The sequence below is a fragment of the Nylanderia fulva genome, unplaced genomic scaffold (assembly GCF_048542155.1).
Source record: "Nylanderia fulva isolate GAGA-0341 unplaced genomic scaffold, ASM4854215v1 Scaffold50, whole genome shotgun sequence".
In the NCBI taxonomy this organism is placed as follows: Eukaryota; Metazoa; Arthropoda; class Insecta; order Hymenoptera; family Formicidae; genus Nylanderia; species Nylanderia fulva.
In genome coordinates, this window is record NW_028190588.1 from 785,553 (window position 1) to 808,937 (window position 23,385).

Below are 23,385 nucleotides of genomic sequence, written 5' to 3' on the forward strand. Positions count from 1 at the left end.
ATTACACGCGAGTAATACAAATAGAAATAAACGCGCGTAATCATAGTAAAGATCAATGACGAGAAGCGCGAGCGGCTCTCTCGATAGCTCTCAATAAGATCGAAAACGGGCGCACAGCCGACCGGATGAGGAATCAGTGGCGAAACAAGGCACTTACGAAGAGAGGGTAACGTCGGGGCGGGTCACGGGGGGATGTACAGGATGGAAGAATCAACGCGCGCGTGTGCGTGCGCGAGTGCATGTGTATATACATATATCTATATATATACAATATATATATATATATATATATATGTATATATATCCGCGCGTGAATCGACGCAGGCGCGTTCGCCGAAATGGAATAGTATGACCGAACTCGAACGAGAAAAGGGAAATAGCGATAGGAAGGGCGAAGGGAACGAGATGTGGAGGTGCGGTGGTGGTGGAGTCGGTGAAGGAGGAAACGAAAGGGGGCAGGAGGGACGCGCAGAGTAGAACGCGAGGGGGAAGGAAGAGAAAAGAGGCAAATGCGGCGTAGGGAACCGGGCGTGAAGGGGACCGGGGGGAAGGGGGGTCCAAGGCGTTGCTTGCTTAATTACTAAAAGCTAATCAATTCCGGAGGAAGTAAAGTTTAAATTGCAAACTAAAGTATAGCTACCCTCCCCCGGACGTAACCCTGCAAAGCGATATTACCGCTCGCTGCATTCTGCAATTAGCCCGTGGTAAATCATTGAAGGAAAATTATGGTCCGCGTATTCGCTTCTGAGAGCGAGCGGCAGTTTGTGCAATTGGAAAAAATTAGCGCGGCGTTGGTTTTTATCGTCGTTTGGTTCGATATCTCTTCTTTTCGCTCAAGAATCCCTTTAAATAATACGTTTATTTCTGATTCTTTTTTATCGCGATACGAAAATTGCGGGGGTGATTTCGAGGATGTATTTCTATTACGCAGAGTTTTATGACATCGTTTTTTTTTTTTTTTTTTAAATAAGGCCACTTTTTATACATGTCGAACGTTACGTCGGTATCCTTTGCACGAAAGCCAGCGAAGTAAGGGTTGTCGAGATGGCAGCGAGAAACGTGTCGCGGTTCTGCGGCGAGGGGGAGGATGCCGGAGGGAAGGGGAGGGCGGGGAGTAGGTGAAGGTTGGAAGATGGAGAAGAGGGTAGGATGAAGTATACAGCATTGGAAACAAGCAATAAAATCAATGTCGTTTCCGGCGATTCAATTCGCAAGACACATCGCACAATTTCACATACAATTTTACGGCAGAACGACCACGACTCCTATTTACTTCACGGCCGCCATCCCCCTTTCGCCCCCGTCGGCCGTTCGCTAGTTCACTCGTTTTACCGTCCCTCGATTTTGCCTTTACTTCCTCCTGTATGTATTTTTTTTTTTTTTTTTTTTTTTTCGCAAAATAATTCGCGTTTGTCTATGTTGACTTGATCGGTAAATAAGACTCTTTTCGCGAAAGGAGAGAGTATTTTATAAAAAAATACATAAAAGAGAGACGATGGAACCATTCCGTTATTTTCGTAATGATTGATCGTGGACGAATGGTAATTGGGAATGGAATGTAGACATAGCATGAGTACCAGAATATTTATCGTCGCCGTTCGTTTATTTCTTTTTGTATCGCCTATTGCTAAACTCAAGGAGAGGAAAGCTCATTCGTGATTCTCGAGTTTGGATTATCCCTTGCTCCTTGGCCGGGATCGGATTCTTAATCGGTGAGCACTGGCCGGAAAATAGCCACTTTGCCCTGGCACGAACGGGCGCGAATCTACAAGCGCTTCTATCGCCTGTACCATTGGTTACGAAACAACGGAGAGGATGAATGGAAAAAGATTCGAAAATTCTTTTTTTTTTTTTTTTTTCTAGAACGAAAAATTAATCGCACTCTCAAAGGGAAATGGCGAAAAGAGATCGATTTTCGCGGTGCGATAATTCTTGAGCGTGTACGATATCGTTCAATGATGGAGATTTATTCAGAGATTCATTTATCGGACGCGATTAAAACACCCTCCCTCCTCCAGATTCTCTAATTCGTTGGCTTTTTCGTTGTCGCTTAATTTTTCGGACCTTCTCGCAAAGTGTTAATTTTTGCAAATTAATATCACGCGGCGCGCAACGCAATATGATTGCATGTCGTTCAATCGGTCGGTTGCTTTCGCTCTTCCACATATTAACTCGCGTGCGCGTGTGCCAAGAGAGGGAAAGAGAGAGAGAGAGAGAGAGAGTATGCCCCGGACCAATCGATAATATCGGCGGGTAATAAAATTTGAAAGAATGTAATTCCGAGAAAAGTAGAAAACGCAATAACGCTTAATCGTATTTGCAATCTGCATCCTATATCTGGCGGAGTCGCGTCGAACGCGGACGACCGCCGCGACCGATTCGATCTGCGCGATGCGGGTATCATAATCGCAGCGCCGCGTAATATCATTTTTATCTGGCTTCGATATCGATTACGTACCTATATACGAGCCCGCATCTCTTCGGACGGCGATCGTCGAGTATACGTGTGCCCGTAATAATGTAACTGAATACGTGCGCATTACGTAGCATCTCGCGCGCCATTTGTCTCTCTCTCTCTCTCTCTCTCTCTCTCTTTCTCTCTTTTTCTCCCTTTTTTCCCCTCCCTTGATGCAAAATATTTTTATACACATTTCTAATTATCGTACATATCTCTCTACGATGTAACTACATTTCCGCATCAGCGTTCTCTCTCGAATTCCACCGAATCTTCGATAACGCGCGACAGTTTCCTTTTCACGGTTATACACAACGCTAATTAATCGCGCATAAATAACGTTAAGCGAACTATTATTACATTCGCGATATTAGCGTATTACGGTATTACGTATCGCGATATTACAATATCGCAATATGAATATTAATCGCCGACGTATTGTTCGTTCGTGTAATTAAAGTGGACGTTCCATCGAGTTGGAATATTGTATCAATCAATACGGAGCTCGCCTAATTATCTGCTCCCGTTTAGACGATTTTTCGTTGCTTTAGATCGGATTATCATGCATCGGCTCATCAATCGCATAATGATGCAACGCCATTGCGAATGCTTTCGATTGATCTTTCAATATAATAGAAATGACCGATAACACAATTGTCCTGCAATTTACCATTATTATATATCAGAGGAGAGACAGAGAGAGAGAGAGAGAGAGAGAGAGAGGAAGAGGCGAAATAACTCGTTTCGAGGATGAATGGCAGAGCGGCGCCGCGGCGATGGGATGAGTTTCCGAAGTAAATTTTCGGGATTTCATTTGAAAAACATAACGTGCCCCGTGCGGTATTTACGGGTTCCATTAGGAAGCTGTCAGTCGGTGATCCTGAGGCGCATCTTCGTGCCGCACGTATCCGGTGGGTGATGGAGAGGCGCGACATACGATGCAGCAGCACAGAGTCCGTGCACCGAGAGCTCGCTATACGTTCCGATGGAGGACAAGCTTATGGGATGGAACGTTCATCCGCGGTGATCCTCCGAGTACCGTTTCTTTCGGCTGACTTCCCAGTTTTCCCCCGCATATAGGCGTCGATCGAAGCGCGAGATAGAATCGCGGCCGCAACTTGTGTCCCCTCTCGCTCCTTTTATATTATTTTTTTTTTTTTTTTTTACAATTCACGTGACGCGAATTTTGCAGAAAAAAAGGAAACCCCCGAAAAATCTATTTCTGACGCTTGGATTACAATTCAAATCGCGAGATTCAAGCGACGATGCGCGTTCTCCATGAATGAAACAGCATCGGTGTTGCCGATGGTCCGCGATTTTCCTGGAATTCGAGAGATTTCGGCCAGCTACCAATTTGTGCTACCAAATCCAATTACGGTTACGATCGGGCAAAAATAACACTACATGATGACACGTGTGTTTTTGAGCGTTTTTCGCCCACCTGAAATAACTCGACTACCGTTGCCCGGGTTGTTACGAAATTTGATATCCCGCGGAGAGCTTCGCCGCAATTTCGACGTCACGAGATCGAAGGCATCACTAATAAAAATGTTTCCAGAAATGGCCCCAATTCGGACAGCTCGATTGTCTATTAAGGTTTTGTCTTTTTTTCTTTTCTATGTTTTTTTTAAATTTTTTATATTTTTTTCATTTAGCGACGTGTTACGTACGCGAAGTTACTACGCTATCCGATTGAACTTAAATTAGTCGCAAAACAATTTACCGCGCCAATGGATATCTCTTTTTCGTTTGACACGATTGTAAATAGTGTCCATAGCTCTGCTTTGTAGATATCGATTACTCGGTATCGTCGGTTAACTGCACAATCTTTATTGGAAGTAACTGATCGTTGATGCGAGGGAGCACCGTAAGAAGATTTAAATTCAGACTTTGCTTATTAAGAACATCTTTCCTTTTAAAGATTTATATTAATTTGTAAAAATAAAGAGTTATAATTTACACTCGACTATTTTTTTGGACATCGAATTAAAATTATAGCTCTAAATTAAATGTTTGTGTGTGTGTGTGTGTGTGTGAAATAAGACTGTATAATGTGATTTTTTTGCTTAAGTCGGATCATTCTGTTCTTAATTGCCTTAAACGCTATTTCAATTTGCCGTATGTACAAAAATATGTTTATCCGCGAGATGAACAGTACCGTAATCGGTTAAGTCTTCTGAAATATTTACGAAGATGCGATCGATTAGCTCTCGAGTATTGCGTAATTATCGAGCCGCGCATATTCCGGATAACTAAGTAATTAGGAATTCGCACGACGAGTTACGCTCGTAACGAACGATTTTCATCGAGATTGGCGCTCGCGATCGACGTTAATGACTTTATTAATTTACGTAACAATTAACGCGATAATTTGTCGATGTTACATCGATCGCGTTGCACACGATCTGCAAACGAGTGTGTAAGTATTTCGCGCGCGAATATAATATTACGCAAATCGTCATCGGTTATCCACTGTCGTTGAAAAAAAAACCTCGCTTTTTGTCGCATCAGAGTTCAGGTCGATCGTCGACGTTGTCGGATGCGATGGCCCGATATGGAATATTAATTTTCGCTAACTCACCAACCTCTCACCTCTCTCTCCCTCCCCCTCACTCTCTCTCTCTCTCTCGTCGATCCGTTTTCCTCTCTGCCCTCCCCGTTCGTCCTGTCCCCCTCCCTCCGCTCCTTCGTCACAATTCCGTGTCCCGTCCCGTCCCGTAGTACAATGTTTTCCAATTAACTTTATTCGAAATCGAGCGAACCGCCGCGCCGTTTTCCCACCCTCTTCGCATCCAGTCGCACCCCCTTATTCGCTACACTCGGTCGTAATAGCCGGATTCCATGTACGGAAAAATTTACGAAATACTAAAATATCGAAAATCCAAAACGTGGTATTTCGTAAAAATGCGCTTAATTTCCGCGTCCTACGGAAACTAAAAGTGAGAAAGACCTGTTTTTGTATTCCATTGCTTTTCGCGTAATGATTTAAATAAAAAAAAAAAAAAATCTATGATATTCGACCTTAAATTCATCAGTTGATTAGCACGTCTCATCCGAGACAGAGATGCGTCATAGTTACCTCGGGCGGAAGTCCTGTATTATTTCGCTCGCGCGAGGTGATATAAAGTTAATGATATTTGGTGCCGTCACGTTCCGAAAGTTAATTCGTTCTCGGTATTAATACGGCGAGTGCATCCCCGATAATGAGATTGCGTTGTGCGAGGGGACGGATATAAGAGGTAGGTTATAAAGCTGGATCGTAATAACGTATTGTCTGGCCAGCCAGCGCGCGTGTCTATCGAAAACGAAACGACTCGTCGCGTATTGCCGTGATCCAATACATCAAAAGGAGCAAATCCAATCTTGTGTTTAATATTTTTTTAAGCCTATAAATTATATTTAGAAATACTCTTTAAATAACACTGGTATCGTTTCATGTATATCTGTTTAAATCGAGTAGCAAACTTTATTATATATTGTATATATAAAATATTAAACATTGAATAATTGTGTAATCAATATATATTTAATTTTTTTTCAAATTTTAATTATTATAAAAATAATAACGTTCATTAAAAAGGTTAGAGAAATAAGTGAATATTACGATTTTCTCTCCATTTCGTACTAAATTGAAATAATTTTATATGTAATAATTCACGTTACAAAGACGTGACTTTTTAAGATACAAAATCGACAAAACTGTTTATTCGATGATTTTAATACGATTTTGAAATGTTATAAAATAAAAATTGCGATATTATTTAACCAAAATATTTACATTATATAATTACATTGAAGAAATGAAATAAGATGTTCCCGGACTCGATGGGCTCTCAAAACATGAACGGGGCTCATTTGGAGCGTTGTCAACACTCCGCGCGCGACTTAAGTGTTAATAAATCATAGCCGCAAGTCGTAATCGCAATTTCTTTCGGAGCCTCTATGACGCGCTGGTGGACTAAAAACCGCGCCTTTCAAGTCTAATGCACGAACCTCATAAATCGAGGCGGCTTCTTGTCGGTGGGCCAGGCGATGCGACGGTCCAGCCGTTTTTAGTTCCGCTCCGCTGCTATTATTGCGCCACGCTTATAGGTCAGAAATCCGCTCTTGTACGGGAAGATATTTATACGCTATTCCATTTGGGGCAATCATGGATGAAACAAGTTGGAGAGGATCCTCGCATTGCGACACATAAATTATGCGCGTTTGCGTTGTACATTTTTCCTCCGCTTCTGCTGGATATACCTTTATGCAAAAATCTTTATTTCTTCTTTTCCTTTTTTCCTATCTACCGAGAGATTTTAACCCGCATATTCGAGAAAATTTCATCTCTCATAATTCCGAGTTTTTATGAGCCAATTGAATCTTACGTGAAATCATTTTTTAACAAACGGATATTAATATCCTTGCAACTTATTCGCACAGTCATCTTTTTATTTCATTTAGAAATTAATAATTTGCCATATCAGCTGGGAATCAGCTGGAATTTTTTTCAAAATTAACACGCGGATATTAATGTTCTTGCATCTTATATTTGCGGTCATCTTTTTCTTTCGTTTAGAAATTAAAAGTCATGTATGGAATCGAGTATAATTTTTCTATCCGGAGATAGAAAACGCGCACTCTCTTTATTCGTTATATACGAGAATTACAGTGTGGTTGATTGGAAGCGGCATATTGCCCGATTCAAAATACGGCCGTGGTGTATCAGTCAATTATGCGCGAATCGACGAAAAAAGATATTGACTGTTGCCGGTATGTGCCGTGGCCAATGTGTTAATTAGACAGGTTTTCTTACGATCTGGATCGCAATTACCGGTTTCGCTCCTCTCCTTTCTTCTCACGACACCGCGAAACGATCCATCGGCCTCGTCCACAAGAGCCATTCCGTTTCTTCCGTGAAAAAGAGACGTGACCGGCCGTTCGGAAAGATTCAGATAATTACTTTCGCTTCTCGGGCGCACGCTTCGACGAGTCCGAGCCCGAAACAACCGTATCTTGCGGTCATGAATTTAATTAAATATTTTTGTGGCCGAATGTGTCCGTTCGGTCGCGATTATCTCGCTGTTCTTTCGCGCGCGGAGACGAGGCAATTTACTTTTTTAATCTCCGTAATGAATTAAACGCTTTCTCTCCCCTCGGTCTGGCTGCTCCCGCAGTGGTGGACTCACTCCAATTCTGTCGCCTCCTTCTCCTCCCCCAACCCTGTACGGTACTCCATTCCGTTCGACCCCTCACCTCCTGTCACGCTGCTGTATTAGCTTTTCCGAGTCCTTCGTCGCCCATTGAGCTTTGTCGCTCGCGATAGATATGCACGCGTGCTAGCTGTAGAGCGATATTGGTTGCTCGAAAAGCGCGATCGCGATAATAGTACATATCCGCAAATGGCCGGAAGAAAGAAAAAAGAAGCGATTTTTGCAAAAAGGAAGAAGAAGAAAGGAACGATTACGCTTAAGAAGCAGCAGATGCAATTTAGAATTGTCAAAATAGTCAATATTTTGAAAATTCTTGGACAATCTGTATACAGTGTCCTGTTTTATACATACGTTTACATGCGAATTCATTGATCGATTTTCAAATCAATTTTTTCCTTAATAAGAATATCAAAGGAGTTATAGTTTTTAAATTACGAGCGATTGAAAATGAAAAAAGTTTTTTTGAAAAGCAAGTTTCAAAGTGGTGTGAAAAGGTAGTAAAGACTTATTTCTCATTTAATTTCGAGTAAACTACTTAAACAAAATTTTAATTTAAGGATTAGTTACAAAGTTATTTAATGTTGAAAATTGGAAACTTATGCTAAATGACTTTTCTCGACAGTTTCGCTAAGCAAAAAAATTGATTCTACATTTTGGTCAAAGAATCTATAAATGAAGAATAACCTGTTATTGCAAATTAAGAAAAAAAAGGTTCCTCGTTAAGAAGATTTTCGTCTTTATAATTATCTTTTATTATATATAATACGTATAAAATCTCTGGTTCTTATTTTCTGGTAATTTTTTTCCTGCAAGTTTGACTAAATTAAAAAAATGAATCGGTCTCTATTTTCTCGATTGTAAAATTGACTCCGTGTCATGGGGTGTTGCCGTTGCTTCCTCGATTAATCTCATCCCCAACGCGAAATCGGTACTTTTCGATGCACTCGACGATGGAGAAAGAGATAGAGAAGGAGAAAGAGAGAATGCTATATCGGTGAGTATATATACGTCGCGATGCCTCCCTCCCTGTACTCGGGATAACAATCGGAGTAACCAGCGGGAAACCACGAGGGAAGACAGTAAAAGTGGTCGTGTGTCGAGAGCGCGCGCGTTTCCACCCTCGCCGCGGAATCTAATTTTGTCGAATGTCATCCCGGAGACTCGGCTCGGCGCGGCGGTGCAGTCGATCTGCATTCGAGCGCTCGAATCGCTCGATAGCGATTTTCAGCTAGCGCCGAGGGAAAGAAGGAGGACGCGAGCGAGGGGGTGAAGAGGGGGAAGGGGGATGCGCTGTCCGTTTTCCCGAGGAGAGCACCCCGTCGAAGTATCGAGCCCACGGATCGTGGTGCCGGCTATAATATATTTTTTATCTGATCGAGGGGATCGTCTTTATGGAGGGTGTTCTGTGCAGGCTCTACTCCGGGCAGCGACTGGTGTGTACCGGGTAGCGCGTAGGTAGGTACGTATTATCGCGATACGCGTAACGGGAAAGTTGAAAAATATATACATATATATATATATATATATATATATATATGTATGTATATACGGATGGCCGACTCTAATATCGAGCGCAAAAATGTCGATGTCAAAGGGTACTCGTTATCCGAGTTGAAGTATCAATATCTCGGTAGTCTCGTTACATCGTGCTCGCGCTCTCTAACTTGTGTTAAAGCATGTGGACGTACTTTAACTCCGATCTGTAATCCCGCATCCACTCGGGACGCGCGTCTACTCTGTGGACTTTCGTGAGTTGCGCGTGTTTGCGTACGCAGCCGCGTATTAGGGACGGTATATGTACTGATGGCTGCTGTTTCCCGAGCGCTAATGCGGGCGAGCGACCCTTTGAGCTACGAAAATTCGACTCGCGCTTAAAAGCATGCGAGAGTGCCCGATGTGGATCAGAATCAGGGGGTTTATTATCAAGAAAAGGAAGAAGAAAAATCAAAACACACAATGCGTGATAAATCGCATATAATAATTTGATCTCTTCTATAACAAAGTCTCTGAAATATACTGCGAGCACGCTTTTAAAACTTGTATCTCCTGATAAATTGAAAGGTTCAGCTTTCGAGATTCGCGCGGATTTTGTACTATTAGATTTCTCGCATAAATCCGACTTTTGAGAGCGGACACTATGGCAGCAATGACGTCGACGAGAGGAATCTACCGGGTGATACGCGAGCGTGTATAGGAAGGTGCCCGGAGGGTGAAACAGAGCGGAGGGAGAGACAGAGGTGGGACACGCGAAGGACAGACGGAGATGGCGGATAGCCCCGGTGGGGGATCGCGGCGGCTTCGCTAAGGGGGTAGTTCGGGCGGGAGAAGGGAGACGTTCGGTATAGGGGATTGAAAAGCAATTTCCCCGCGACGGGGATGCGCGGGATGTGGGCCGAGCTTTATATTAATGATCCAGATATATTATCGGACGTGACCGAAATTGCTGTCAAAAAACTCGGATATTGAAGCGAGTTGAGATCGCGAGACGACCGCCTCGCTCTTCCTTCTACGCTTGTACGTATACGTGTATACACGCGCGCGCGCGCGAAACTTACACACGGCCGACCCTGCTTGTGGAAAATAGCATCGATCAAATAGCGCGGGAAAAGTCGAGACTTCACGGCCGTTTAGGCGTTTTTGCTCATACTTGTAGCAAAACTGTCACGACGGCGATGGATCATTCCCGAGCATTCTATTGAGAACACTCAATCCTACGTGATTATGTCTGTGTGTTTCTTTAAAACTGGGATCGAAATTTTGTAACGAGAAATATATATTTATCCATTTTTTTTATCGCGTCGAAATTAATTAATTTCTCGAGAGTGTCCTATTTTTATTCGAAGAAGAGGGAGACTGTTTTAACGCGCGAGATATATTCTTCTCCCAACGTTTATAGAATCCGAGCGTGCGTGTCGAGCGTGCGTAATAGCTGGATGGCTCATTTTAAGGGATATCGGTTATATGCGGGTACGTTAAGTAGGAAAACCTGTCTTGCCACATGCGTATCCGGACCATGTCTCATGCGAGTCTGCGTGATAAGCAGCTGCAACGTTCGCGGTGCTTGCCAGCGCCTCAAAAAGATAACACTTATATACGCATATATGCATATATCCCCTATACAGTTCGTACAACATCCATATCCCTTTGCCGGCGAAGATAGCCCGGCGATTAGCGATTAAGTTCATTACGCTCGTTAATGAACTTTTTAACGTAATGAGAACGATATGGGGACGGTAATTGACCGTCGTCAAAGAGAGATAACATTTGCGCATACACGAGCTTCTGGAGTATTATGCCTTTGCTCGTGAGAATATCTCTCGTAAATGTTCATACAAATTAATTAACGAATGTTATCTTAATTAATGTTTATTGTTACATAATTGCAATTTTCATCCGTACCGTTTATATCGTGTACGTTTTTTCAGAGTACCATTAAAAAATTTACGGGCATATATATAATTACCGGTTCAACTCCATTACGTTTCCATCAATTTTTCAACTATACTCGAAAGAACGTTACACGATATACGATATCAAGAAATCAGATGAAAATTATTACGTAATGAACCCTCGACATAATAAATGCATTATATTAACGTTCCAATTTCTTGTTAAGTACAATAATATTTGAAACGGAATATAAATATGTAAGAGAAATCGGTAGAGATTTTCCTCTCGTAATTATGTAAAATGTATCACATTATATACGAGGAAACACATCTATACGAAATCTTTTATTACGAGAAGGATTCAGGTATGGAAACGAGGAGAAGCATTCGTGAACGTTCGATTATTCTATAACGTGGCATCGATTATCTCGCTAGGCATATTACGGGGGATTCGATTTGCCGGTCGGTCAGTCGGTCGTTACACGAACGGGTATAATCGCGGCCGAGTCGGTAGAATGGCTGATGCAGTCTCGATTCCGGATCTCAAAGATCGCTTTTCGCCGGTCCCTATTTACATAGTCGGGATACACGGACTTGGTAATACAGTTCCCGTTGACCGACGTCGCGTCGTCGGTTGGTCGAGGGGTAACGAGCTCGCCTGTCTACCCGGTCGTTGAATCGGACGCTCCATCCATGGACGCGTTCATCACCGCTTGCGAGGAGGGATATTGCGAGAAGGGGCGCCGTGAGTTAACACACGGTCCTACGGTAAGGTGCTTGGATAGGCATAGCGCGAGAATTTCCATATCTCGGGGTGATTGTAATGCACATTTATTAGCTGGTAACGAGAACGGGCCGGAATTAACATCCGCCGGGGCCAGGTCGTCCCGACGAGTATTTATATTTATGGTCGCTGTCCCTAATGCGATTAGCACAACTACGTGTGTTCTTCCCTTCGTCAGCTTGTCGTGCTCGTGTATTCGCGCGCGTTGGAAACCACCTATTCTGACCAATCAAGTCTGCCAAGCTGGACACGCGTTATTATACACCGGTACACGCATTTTAAAGAAATATTAACCTTCTCGTCTGAATACGTGGGTCGTTGGCGTCCGAGCCAAAATAACATTTACTTTTAGCCGACAAATTTGCCTGCTTGGCTTCCCTGCTCAAATAAATTATTTCATCACAAAATGACTATGAAATCACAATGTAGACAGACGTGTTTTACGAATTTTTTCATTTTTTATTTAAAATTGTTTAACGGTATTGAGAAAGGTAGCATCGAACGCCGCAAACATTCAGTCGGAGGGTTAAAGATAATTCGACATTGATTAATATTGTTCACGTTTTCATAGATTGCGACGCTGTTATTAGGTACTTGATTAAGACGTAGCCGATGACAGAGAAGTTAAAAGAATTAATTGCTCCCTTTCTTCGATTTAATTGAATTCTTTCGCAATTTCGGCAGTTCAGTCGTAAAGCGAGCAATTTGCCATTTCCTAATCATGTATCCTCAGACATCATTAATTTCTCTCTCGTATCTTTCTTGCGTGAATGTTTAAATCGTAATCCCTAATGGATCGAAATAAACTTGTTTCGCGACGGACGCGCCTAATCCGATTGATTGTTTCCATCAAGCACAATGCATTCCGATGGAAGAGCCTCCCTCGCCCGTGCGATAGCTATAGCTGAAATGTACGTCGAGTCGACGTATCACGGGCGACAGTAAACTTCCACTATCGTTGAGTGCACAAAAACCGATCCTGCCGGGCGAAGTAGTAAGGGAGACTCTTCGACCGGCACTTTGCGCGACGTTCAGCGGCAGCAGCAGCAGCAGCAGCAGCAGCGTCGTCCTCTCTCGCGTGGAAATCGAACGTGGCGTGGCGTCGCGGCGAGGCTGAATCGAGTGGCGGCGGAGTGTGAGATACCGGGGATGGATGTGTCGGCAAGAGCGGATGGGAAAAGACGGAGGGATGAGAGTGGGTGAAAGTGGTTTGTCGAGCAGTGCGAGCCACCAGACACGGCGCAAGCGGGGCAAAAGAGAGAGAGAAAAAAAGATAAAAGCTACTGTAGAAGATAAAATAATAATAGCGCGATAATGTAAGATGGGACGGCTGACAAGAACATGTTCCGGCTCTTACCGTACTGTGACCACGATTATTAGAGAAATACAAGTTCTCATATTCGGGAGAAAAAGATTGCAAGCTTTTTTCCCCTCGGAGAGTTCTCTGCTCGATTGCAAATTTTATGTCATACTTCGCTAGTTTTTAAATAATTGAATTTTGAATGATAAAAAATCTATGTTTGAAATATATAAACGAAAGATTTTCCATTAGCAATAAATACCTCGAGACATTGAAATGAAAATAGAAGACTAATCTCATATATGAGTAAGGCAAAGAATTAAATAACGTAACGAATTATCGAAGATGGTAAATTGGTACACGGTTAAGTATGTAATCGCTGCGGAAGGGAGCGGAAGTACCTGCATCGCATTAGCCGGGCTGCAGGGATTCAAGTGCGTTGCCACTCGAACCTCAAAGGTTCGCAGATTGGAACACGAAGCTCCATGGAGCGGAGCAACTGCGAGGACTGGAAGAGATTCTACGTGCAGTCTAGTCTCGCGCGAGGGGGGCTCACGAGAGCCCTCGGAGATCAGTAGGTTGGCCGAGGGCTGTGGATAGGGCTGTGTCTGTACTTGGTTAGCGGACAATGCGGCCTCTAATGAACAGCCGGGGGCGCCCGACGACGCGCGCGGTTGGCGCCCCGACGGAGCAACCAGTGGTGCGCGTCGACCGGTTAGGTCGTGCGCGAGAGATCGCGATACACGTTATTACAGCGCGGCGTGTTAACGTCGCTAATGCGAGACACCGGAGAATCGTAATGCGAGATCGTTAACGTCCGTTCCGCAAGGAGCATAATGTAATCGCCCTCGCCCATTTTTCCGCAATATTCGCACCTCGTTACATCCGCGTGTCGCCGCTTAACACGTCACACGGGCGATCGTTCTTGTCTCCAGCGCAATCGAAATACGCATTTAGCCCACGCGCATTACAAGTTCCATTAACGTTTTAATAATAATAAGAAAAAATTCAAGTTTAATTTAATATCTTTCATCAGAGCACGTAATGTATCTCCGATGGAAATTTAGATACCGAATCTCATTAAAGACTTACAGTCTCGTTTTCAATCTCGCGGCTTAGCATGTGCCGTTACCAAGTCTTTTAATAGTTATCCATAATGGAGAAGAAAATTGACGGGCCGGGGAAAAATATTACCGTTGCCGCGGAGCTCAGCGTTGGCGCGCGCAATATCGACTCCGATGGAGAATTAGAGAGAGCTAGGGAGGAAAAAAACCGCGACGCGGAATGGGCGGGATTGAGTATCACTGGCTGCCGCGACGGTCGTAATTAGATTCAATTGTCTCGCGTTAAATCAGTGACTGCGCCGCGTCGTCGGTTCCCATTCCTCGCGTCTGTCCGCCGCCGTTCTCTACTCCTACGATACGACTCATTGAAATAACTCGGCCGCGATGTTACGTACGTTAACGTAACGTACGGAAAATTGGACCGAACACTTGAAAGAAGGTTCCGCCGTGTCCGCGCGCGTGTCGAAAAGATACCGGATTCTTCCTCGCGTTTCTTTGTTGCGACCGTTCGATTTTCGCGAATCGTCAGTTACGTTGATTTTTTCTCACAAATAACGCAGCGATGTCGACTTTCTCTCTTTCGACGCGCACGAAAGGCGATTTCCGATTAAAATAATAATAATGTAATATGTAAAAAGCACCGGGGAGAATTTTTGAAGATTGCCAAGAATATAAAGTACAATCTTTACGGATTACAATTTTAGATTAGCGAGTGCATAGACCGGCGCTATACCGAAAAACGTGCGACGACGATGCGGGTCATTTAAGAGAATCCCGGCCGCTCCTCGAGAAAAATTCTTTTGTACGGCAATTTAACGGAAATCAGCGTTAACGATCCGAATTGAAGTCATCAGGAGAGAAATGCCGGCTGCGCGGAGGAAAAGGGGTTGGCGAGGGTGCGGAGAGAAGAGTCGGGAATCGATTCGACGACAACGTGCGGCGTCGAATATGCCATTCCATTCGGATCTCTCGAGTGGAATTAATAAGAGCGAATTAATAACGAAACATACCCCCTACGCGGGTCCCTCCCCCTTTCCGCCCTGTCCGTGTTTCCATCGGCTTAATCTCTTTACGTGCGGCCACTCGTCTACAAAAGCGGAAGACTTTTGCAGCGAGAACTCGCCGAGTTTAATGAAAATAGTTCTTACGTTTTTACCTCTCGGCGATCTCTCCCTCGGTCGGCCATGGAGAACGAAGGAGAAGGGGGTGCGAGGGGCGAGGAGGGGACTTACGCGTGGCCTCTTAACGAAGATTCTAATTAAGCGAGTCTTTTATTAGCCACCGCCCTCCCTCTCTCTCTCTCTCTCTCCCTCCTCGCGATTCCCGATTTTCTATCTGCAAACTGCTCTTACGATACTTTGCGAAAGTATCGCGCAGCACCTACTATCGTATTCTATAAGCCGCGGGATGAAAAGAGTGTCGAGGGGAAAGAATTACGCGTCTTGTGTTTACATCAATTTCCATCTTTTTGCCATTTTAGAAATATTATCGCGATATGTTCTTTATCTATCGTGTATCACTCTGAATCGCAGATTCTATTGAAAATTGCAAGTCGGTTTCTTTTCTACAGATACTTCCTTCGCTACACGCAATGTATTATTAAATAATCATTTACCTTGCAATTGTGCACATTGCAATCTGTCTGTTTACACCGCCGTCTCGTCCAGTCTTTTTCTGAAAACACAAAATTAGTGCGTTATTTCTACCTCGTCCGTATGCTTTTTTGCGAAGGGTTGGCGGAGAAGAGGGTAGCTGAGGGAAAGAGGGACACTACTAACGGCCACGACGGAATTTCCATAATTCCGGCTTACAGAAAACGACAGGTTTTAGCGTTGATGTTCAGTTTGTACCGGGTGTATTATTTTAAGTGGCGCTGTCTGTATAATTCAAGACTTGCGGTGCACGGACAAGATGAAAGACGAAAAGGACGGCGCAAGTATATCGGAGAGAGACAGGTAGGAGAAACTAGGGGAGAGAGAGAGATGGGAATAGAAAAGCGACAGAGTGAGAAAGAGAGGGAGGGAAGAATGGAGAGGGTGTGGGAGAAGGTCGACGCGGTAATGGCATCGTCGTGTCGCCAGCCTCAAGCTCCAGTGCTCCTCAATCGCGCGAATTCGTTCACCGGATGCGCGTCATACGCGTAGGCACTTTACCACGTGGAAGTAAAATCCCGGAGGAGGCAGAATTGCGCCTGCAGAGTTCGTTCCCTACGTAAACATTGCTCTCATCCGACGTTGAAGCAGGCTATTCTAAATTAATAGACTGACGCGATGGAAGCGAATCCTGCGAGATAAACACGCTCGAACGCCACGTGGTGCAGGATGTCTCAAGATCGACCAGTTCTTGCGCAGTCGTCTTGCCGAGACGCCAGCCTTTTCCGTCTAATTGTCCGCGTTCCACTTTGTATCCCGATCCCTCTCTCTCTCTCTCTCTCTCTCTCTCTCTCTTTTACCGCCTCATTAAATCGAGCGATTAAAATCGGGAGCCGTGGCAACGCCGCGTGCAGTTTGCAAGAACCCTGTCATTTTCATCGTATATGGTACTTCATAAAGATAAAACGAAAAATAGTTGAAAAATAACGTAAGGAAGGTCCGTAAACGAATGTATTTCTATAACGATCTCTCTCATAAAGTGTCGAATCGAAAAAATTCCGATTTAAATTTTATTTCTCAGAATTTCGAAAGTAATTAATTTTGTCGGATTATTTATCGGAAAGTATTTTTGCGTACGGTGTTAGATACCGTGAATTCGAATCCGATAAAATTCGACAGGTTTCTAGGATTGGAACGGCATTAACGGCGAACGCGGATGAGAGAAATCGAATACGTGAATCGTTCCGTGGAACCGCTTAGTCGCTCTTCCCCGATACCGCCGCCTGGCGATGGTTAATTCAACGGAATTTACCGACGTTTGTGCGCGGGTTGAATAGCGTATAAATTTTACTGAGCGAGACGCATTACTTTCTATTGTGCCGTGTTGCGGTTGTCCTCGCGATACGAAAATCTCGCTCGACCTTTCACGATGGCCGTCTCGTTTTGACCGCGTTGCATATTGGCGAGCGATGAACAATGAACTGCAAACTGTGAATAGTAGTTATATAAGCGGAAGATATAAGGTTATTTATATACGTATATTGATTCTTTTTAATCTTCAATTTTTTTTTCAAAAAATATCTTATAGCTCATTCTTTTTTTCTTTTTGTTAAAAATATCGAATAACGATATTCTTCGATTTTTCACATATTGAGAATATTCCAGAGGAAATTTGGCGGAGATGCAATGTTAATACAAGTTACAATTTTCTTTGTATTATATACTTTTAGGGGATACAGATTCTCCTTAATATATTGCCGAAATTTGTCAATTAATTGGAAACATCCTTCATAACGATAAGTAATTTATGTGAATAATTCCACGCGTGCGCTTTTTTATTGTTTAATAAGCTCGAGCTCATCCATTTTCATCTCCCGCCTCATCGCTTATCGCTTATCAATGTGCACATAATCTTCATCTCGGCAAGGCCGTGCAGGAACGAGAACGGAATTCCAAAAATCCGTGACGCTCGCGACGGTAGCCGGGCGAAGTGTATTTAGCGATAACTGCCGCGATATTTAAGGAACGATCGGATCGCCGCTGATGACGCCCCCGTTAATGCGAGGGACGGGAATGGTAGAGAGAGAGAGAGAGAGAGATGGGAAGGGTGGCGAAAGAGAGGAAGGGGCCGATAGACGTAGGCGCCGTCCAAGTTGCGCCGTTGATTGCACCACAAAGGGTGCAATTATGCGGCCCTTCAGCAATCACCGCGCATTCTGCCCGCCATTTGACCCCTCCGATCCTCCCCTCCCCGTCGTCTCGATCCCCTTCCATCCGGGTTTCCAGTTCTGGAAACCAACCAACCAACCCGATTTTGTCCCGTGCCCGCGCGAGATATATCGCCCGGGTGAACGGGGGGCTCGTGTCTTTTTATTTAAATGCACCCCGAGTGAACGTGTCGACGTGCACCGGTCGACCTGAATGCAATCCGCGGCACCGATGCGATTTAATTCGCTGCCGGCGCGAAGAAATCTGTTAATGAGCGATTGTGAGCGCTTCCCGAGATCGGGGATGAAAGGCGGGCTAAAAATTGGGCCGTGGCACAGTGCGGATTCCACGTGCAATTTGCAGCCGATTTTTCTCGGCAAAAATTTCATTGCGATTCGCGCGATATCTCTCTTTTGTAGAAATTTTTGTAATTAAAAATGAAATGTACGCACGAGGAAGTAACGTTAAAAGTTACAGAAATTTTCGCCCCATAATTTTTTCAAAACAATTTGCTAAACACTCATAAGGGGGAGGAGTTAAGATTTTTATAATTCTCGCGCTACTTAGTTATAATTAAAATTTTTGAAATACGAATTGCATGCACTGAAAAAAATATTTGTGCAAAATTACATGATTACGCTGGGTTTTTTTCGACTCGGCATAATCATGCAATATTACTACCCATATGGAAGATTACAGATTATATGTAATTTCATACGAAATATATTTTCATAATTGAGAATATGAATTTTTTCAGTGTACGACGAAAATTCAAAATATTCTGCTATGTACATTAATTGGTTTATTATGCACACAAAAATATCTTAACACACGAAGCACACGTGCTCCGAAATGTACATAAATTCATGAGTCATAGTTAAGGCATTTTTGTGTGCATTATTCGTGCATGTACTATTACGGCAACGTAATTTTGACTCGTATCGATGTCGTAAACGGCAAGAAGAAAGCGAAAACAGACAGACTGTGAGAGAGAAAATAAGGGAATAAGACGAGAGGAGGATAGCGCGCGGGAGATACGTTCCAGGTGTTTTCTCTCGTTTCTCAAGCAAGTTCAGAGTCAAGTTGCCAGACCGCGGTCTCATAATACGCATGACCAAGGTAGGCAGGAAGTGCCGCATTAATCCGCTGTTAATCCGGCCGATTATCGTGTCGATTGAAATTTAAAAATAATTTATATACTAATATATTTTTGTTTTTATTGTATTTTTAATTCATTACATAAATTAATAAATAAGTTAAATTAAATTCTATTTTAAAATGCCATTAATATTTGTGTTCATAGTACTATGTAGCGAATATATTAGATTAATAGCAGCCTTAACGTAATAATAAATGACTATAATTAATTATATATTATCGGTTGATGGATTTGGTATTAATTTTTGAATATTCGATGGACGAGAATTCTCGCGCAAAACCGTTTATATTTTACTTTAGAAAGGTCGAAAGGATGGAAATGTCGCCGAAAGGCGAGACGTTCGCAATAACGCGCGAGAGCAAATCGAAGGGAGCAGCGGCAGGCGAGACGGAACGGAAAATAGCGGATGTAGCCGCGCGGCTTAAAGTAAATTTTGAAAACGGCTTCGACGGTCCTCGACGGAAATCTTTCCCTGCGGCCCGCTTCCGTAATCCGAGAACATTAATTTGTCGACGACGGTAAACTTACGAGCGCCAGCCGTAACGTTTCCCCCGGGGGACTTTTTGTATTTTCTTAGGTTGTCCTGCGGGATCTCCGCGCGGAGGAGGACTTGCGTCCTGACAAAATTTTACGGTCCCGCACGACCGTGCCGTGTTGTGTATGCTCCGCGCAAAAAAATCCGTCTGGAAATATAATATCGTCTCGATCAAAGTTGAGAATGTTATCGTCGCGCCCTTAAATATTAATCGTCATTGACGCGCGTTGAAAAGGAAAATTAATATACAGGGTTTATCCGGAAAGTAATGCGTCGCATTTTTTTAAAAAAGAATTTATTGATCGCATAGGTAAAACAACTTAAAATTGTTCGAAGTATGACCCTTCTGCGTCAATACATTTTTGCCAACGCGATTTCCATGCGTCATAAGATTTCTGGAACTCCTTGACTGGGATGCTGTTCAGGGAGGCCGTCGAAGTAGCTTGTACGTTGTCAACCGACTCGAGCTGTTGTCCTTTGAGCTCCCTTTTCAGCCGAGGAAATAAAAAAAAGTCCGCCGGGGCCAAGTCGGGACTGTAGGGCGGCTGCGGCACCGTTGCCACACCGATCTGGGTCAGGTAGGCCGTAATATAACTTTATCGCATAGCGTTGCTCTATCGTTCTCTCCATCACAAGTTCGACGCGACCACTAAGCAGAGGTTCACAGAATAAGCCGTCCTAACCCTCCAAGCGCATGGAAACAATTGAGCGACCTACCGTTGGAAAGCTAAGGGTACCCCCCTTCCTCCCCAACCGGTCCCATCGCTCTGCGATGTATAGTCGCGTCACAAAAAAATGCGACGCATTACTTTCCGGACAAACCCTGTACGTTTGCGTTTAGAAAAAATGCACTTGAGAATAATAGCTGTATATATATATATATATATACGTACATATATATATATATATATATATATATATATATATATATATGTACGTACATGTCTAAATTTGTACGCGCATTATACTGGCAGTAGGTTAATGTCGCGTCGGTTAATGATGTTGCCATAATTATGGTAATGCTATTGCGTTTATTATCGTCTCTGATCGTCTAAGCGTCATTATGCCCTCTCGCAGCTACCGTGTCTTCGCAGCGTATAATCCGACGACGTAAAACACTAAACGCAAACGTTTGCGGAGCGGTTGATTACCATAAGCCCGACGAAAACGAAGATCTTACACTCTGTGCGTAGGAGGAGCGTTATGGCGATTACTTTGGGACATACGCGTTGTAACTTGTCTATATATCTACGATATATCTCAGCGGGTTAAAAGTGAAACTAAATCGATTCCGCGCTCTCGTTCATTCCTCCGAGATCCGAAGATTATTTCTCGTCGATGAAAAATAGTTAATTATTTTTAAATTTAAAAAAATTAATTCGTACAATATTATACTTTATGATTCAAATTGAAATCAAAGTTAAAGAAACAATCTTTGCGTAAACTCTCCATACTTGAACGATCATGTATCGATTAACTGGATATTTATTTCCAGATATAAAATTAGAAACATTTTTCTAATAATGTCAACATTATAAGGAATCGCGCTGTGAAAATCTATCTTTAATCGGGCTGTAATCGAGGGTTAAGCCTGGTCGGATCGAAAACGGCGTGAAACGCCTCGCGGTCGTCTCGCTTCCTCCGCGAGCCGCGTCCGTTGCGGCGCTTAACGTCGAACGGTCGCGTATCAGTACTGTCGGTGGCAGAGATCCGAAGGTGGGTAGCGAGTCGGCGAACGAGAGCGCGGCGCTAGAGGGGCGGGGGAGGAGGGATAGACGGGCGGTTATTGCCTGTTGGGTGATTTATCTAGTAATACTAGCCGACAGGCCGCGCGAGAGCCCGGAGCGAACCCGTGGGCTCCTAACCCGCGGGGGGTGGAAGGGGGAGGAAGAGGGCCAACCACCGGCACTGGTGGAAATTAAAAACTCACTTTATTACACGTCTCATTCTGTGCCCACCCTCTTCGGCCGCTTCTCTACCCTCCTCGATCCTTCTCTATACGACCTCACCTTCTCCGGCCTTCCTCCCCCCCCCTCTTCACCTCAGTGCCACCTCACGCGTCCTCTTTTCTCTCTTCTCTTCACCCTTCGCCCTCCACTCATCATATTCCGCCGCTCCGGCGGCGCCTCGTTCGCGCGGACCGACTTAATATGAGGCCGGCCATACCTGATGGAACGAATATTATTAAAGTTCGCCTGCACGCGAAACCGGTGAAATATCGTCGGTCCCCTCCTACCACCCCCTTTCTCTTTCGACCCCCTTTGCAACCGCCGGTTACCGCGCCGACCTTTCGCTCCCTCGCGACGGAGGGCCTGCGGCATCATCCTCTCCCTTCATCCGTACTCCTCACTGGCGCTCTTTATCGTCTGGCTTGTAACTGCATCTGGTGACATTTGAGTGTTATGAGGATGTGATTTGATATGTTACCTGATAGTGTTATCATACTTGATGTTTTGCGATAATATTCGGAATTTTCATTCGATATATATATATATATAGCTTGTTGTAATTCAATCGTTTCCGGAAAAAAATTAATAACTTTAATATATTTTTTTTTTTTAATCTCGATACGTGTAGGTTAAAACAATTAGAACGCGACGTTGAAGTATAGAAATCCTAATGAAAAATGATTTTCTGTACGAGAAAGTGATATAGGTACACACGTGTTTGTGTGCAACGGACGGACGTTTATGGGGCTCACGATGACATAGCCGTCGCGGTATCCGGCTCGTTTTATTAATGTCAATAAGGCAATTATTGCCGGCGGGGATGTGTGGGTCGGTATCTCGTTCATACTGGCGAGTTACCTGCCTCGACTACCGATGGCTTCGAACGTGCGTATAATCTCGCGTCGAAGCAGACGAATCGTATTAGCTTTGCGTTTCGACGCCCGTAATCCTGCCACGATTGAGCCAGAAATTCGTAATCGCGGCGCGCGAGTTCAGATTCGTCAAAGTAATCGGTTTTGCGATCCCGTCAAATTCATCCTCCGCCGATTTCGTTTAATTACGTTCGTCCTCTTCTCGCGAGGAGATCGATTAGGGAATTATCGAAGAACAGCTGGATTTGGGTTATAATTGACGGAACATTATTCCGTTACCTTCTTTCCTGTTACAGGACGGAGATACGTCTGTGTGGAACAAAGTAACCCGAATTTGCGGCACTTGAACGCTCGCGCGGCACTCGGCGCAGTCGCTCAACGAGATCCAAAGAGGTTGGGGGAGAATAATATAGGAAAAGAGAGCTTTCTCTCTCTAGTCTCGCAGGCTAAGCAATATCCATCCACCCACATGGCTTGCCCGCCCGCCCGTCTGTCTGCCTGGCTTTTCGGTCCCGTCGCTCTCTCTCTCTATCTCTCTCTTTTTGTATAGGTATGTGTGTGTACAGACGCGCGTTCAACAATTTATTCATTACTGTCTCGCAAATACTTTCGATGCGCGCTCCATTATTCCGTGTTTCGTGATTCGCACTCTCGATCCCAAGTTGAGTGCGCTCGAATCTCCCCTTTTCGGCTTTGGGAAAAATTTTACGTCGATCAAAAAAATATTGACAGTCGTTATATTTCGCGATGATCGATCCGCTTCGAAGATCTTCGCTATCCGGAATCGCGCATCGCCAATGACACCGCGATTAAGAATCCACGATGCGACGCAGATACTTGGCGAGTATGTAATCGCGTGAGTGCTCGTATATACTCTCGCAAG

The 23,385-nt window shown here is 44.0% G+C and overlaps 2 protein-coding genes across 2 annotated transcripts in view; one reads left to right on the forward strand and one right to left on the reverse strand.

Annotated features, from left to right (window-relative positions):
• LOC114935434 (uncharacterized) overlaps positions 1-23,385 on the reverse strand; it is a 214,888-nt gene that overhangs the window by 19,172 nt on the left and 172,331 nt on the right. The window contains exon 6 of the mRNA XM_085487165.1: positions 15,803-15,861. Coding sequence (XP_085343291.1) covers positions 15,803-15,861 — 59 coding nt within the window. The remainder of the gene's footprint in view (positions 1-15,802; positions 15,862-23,385) is intronic.
• Positions 1-23,385, forward strand: part of LOC114935432 (LIM domain only protein 3) — a 51,523-nt gene that overhangs the window by 1,608 nt on the left and 26,530 nt on the right. The window lies entirely within an intron of this gene.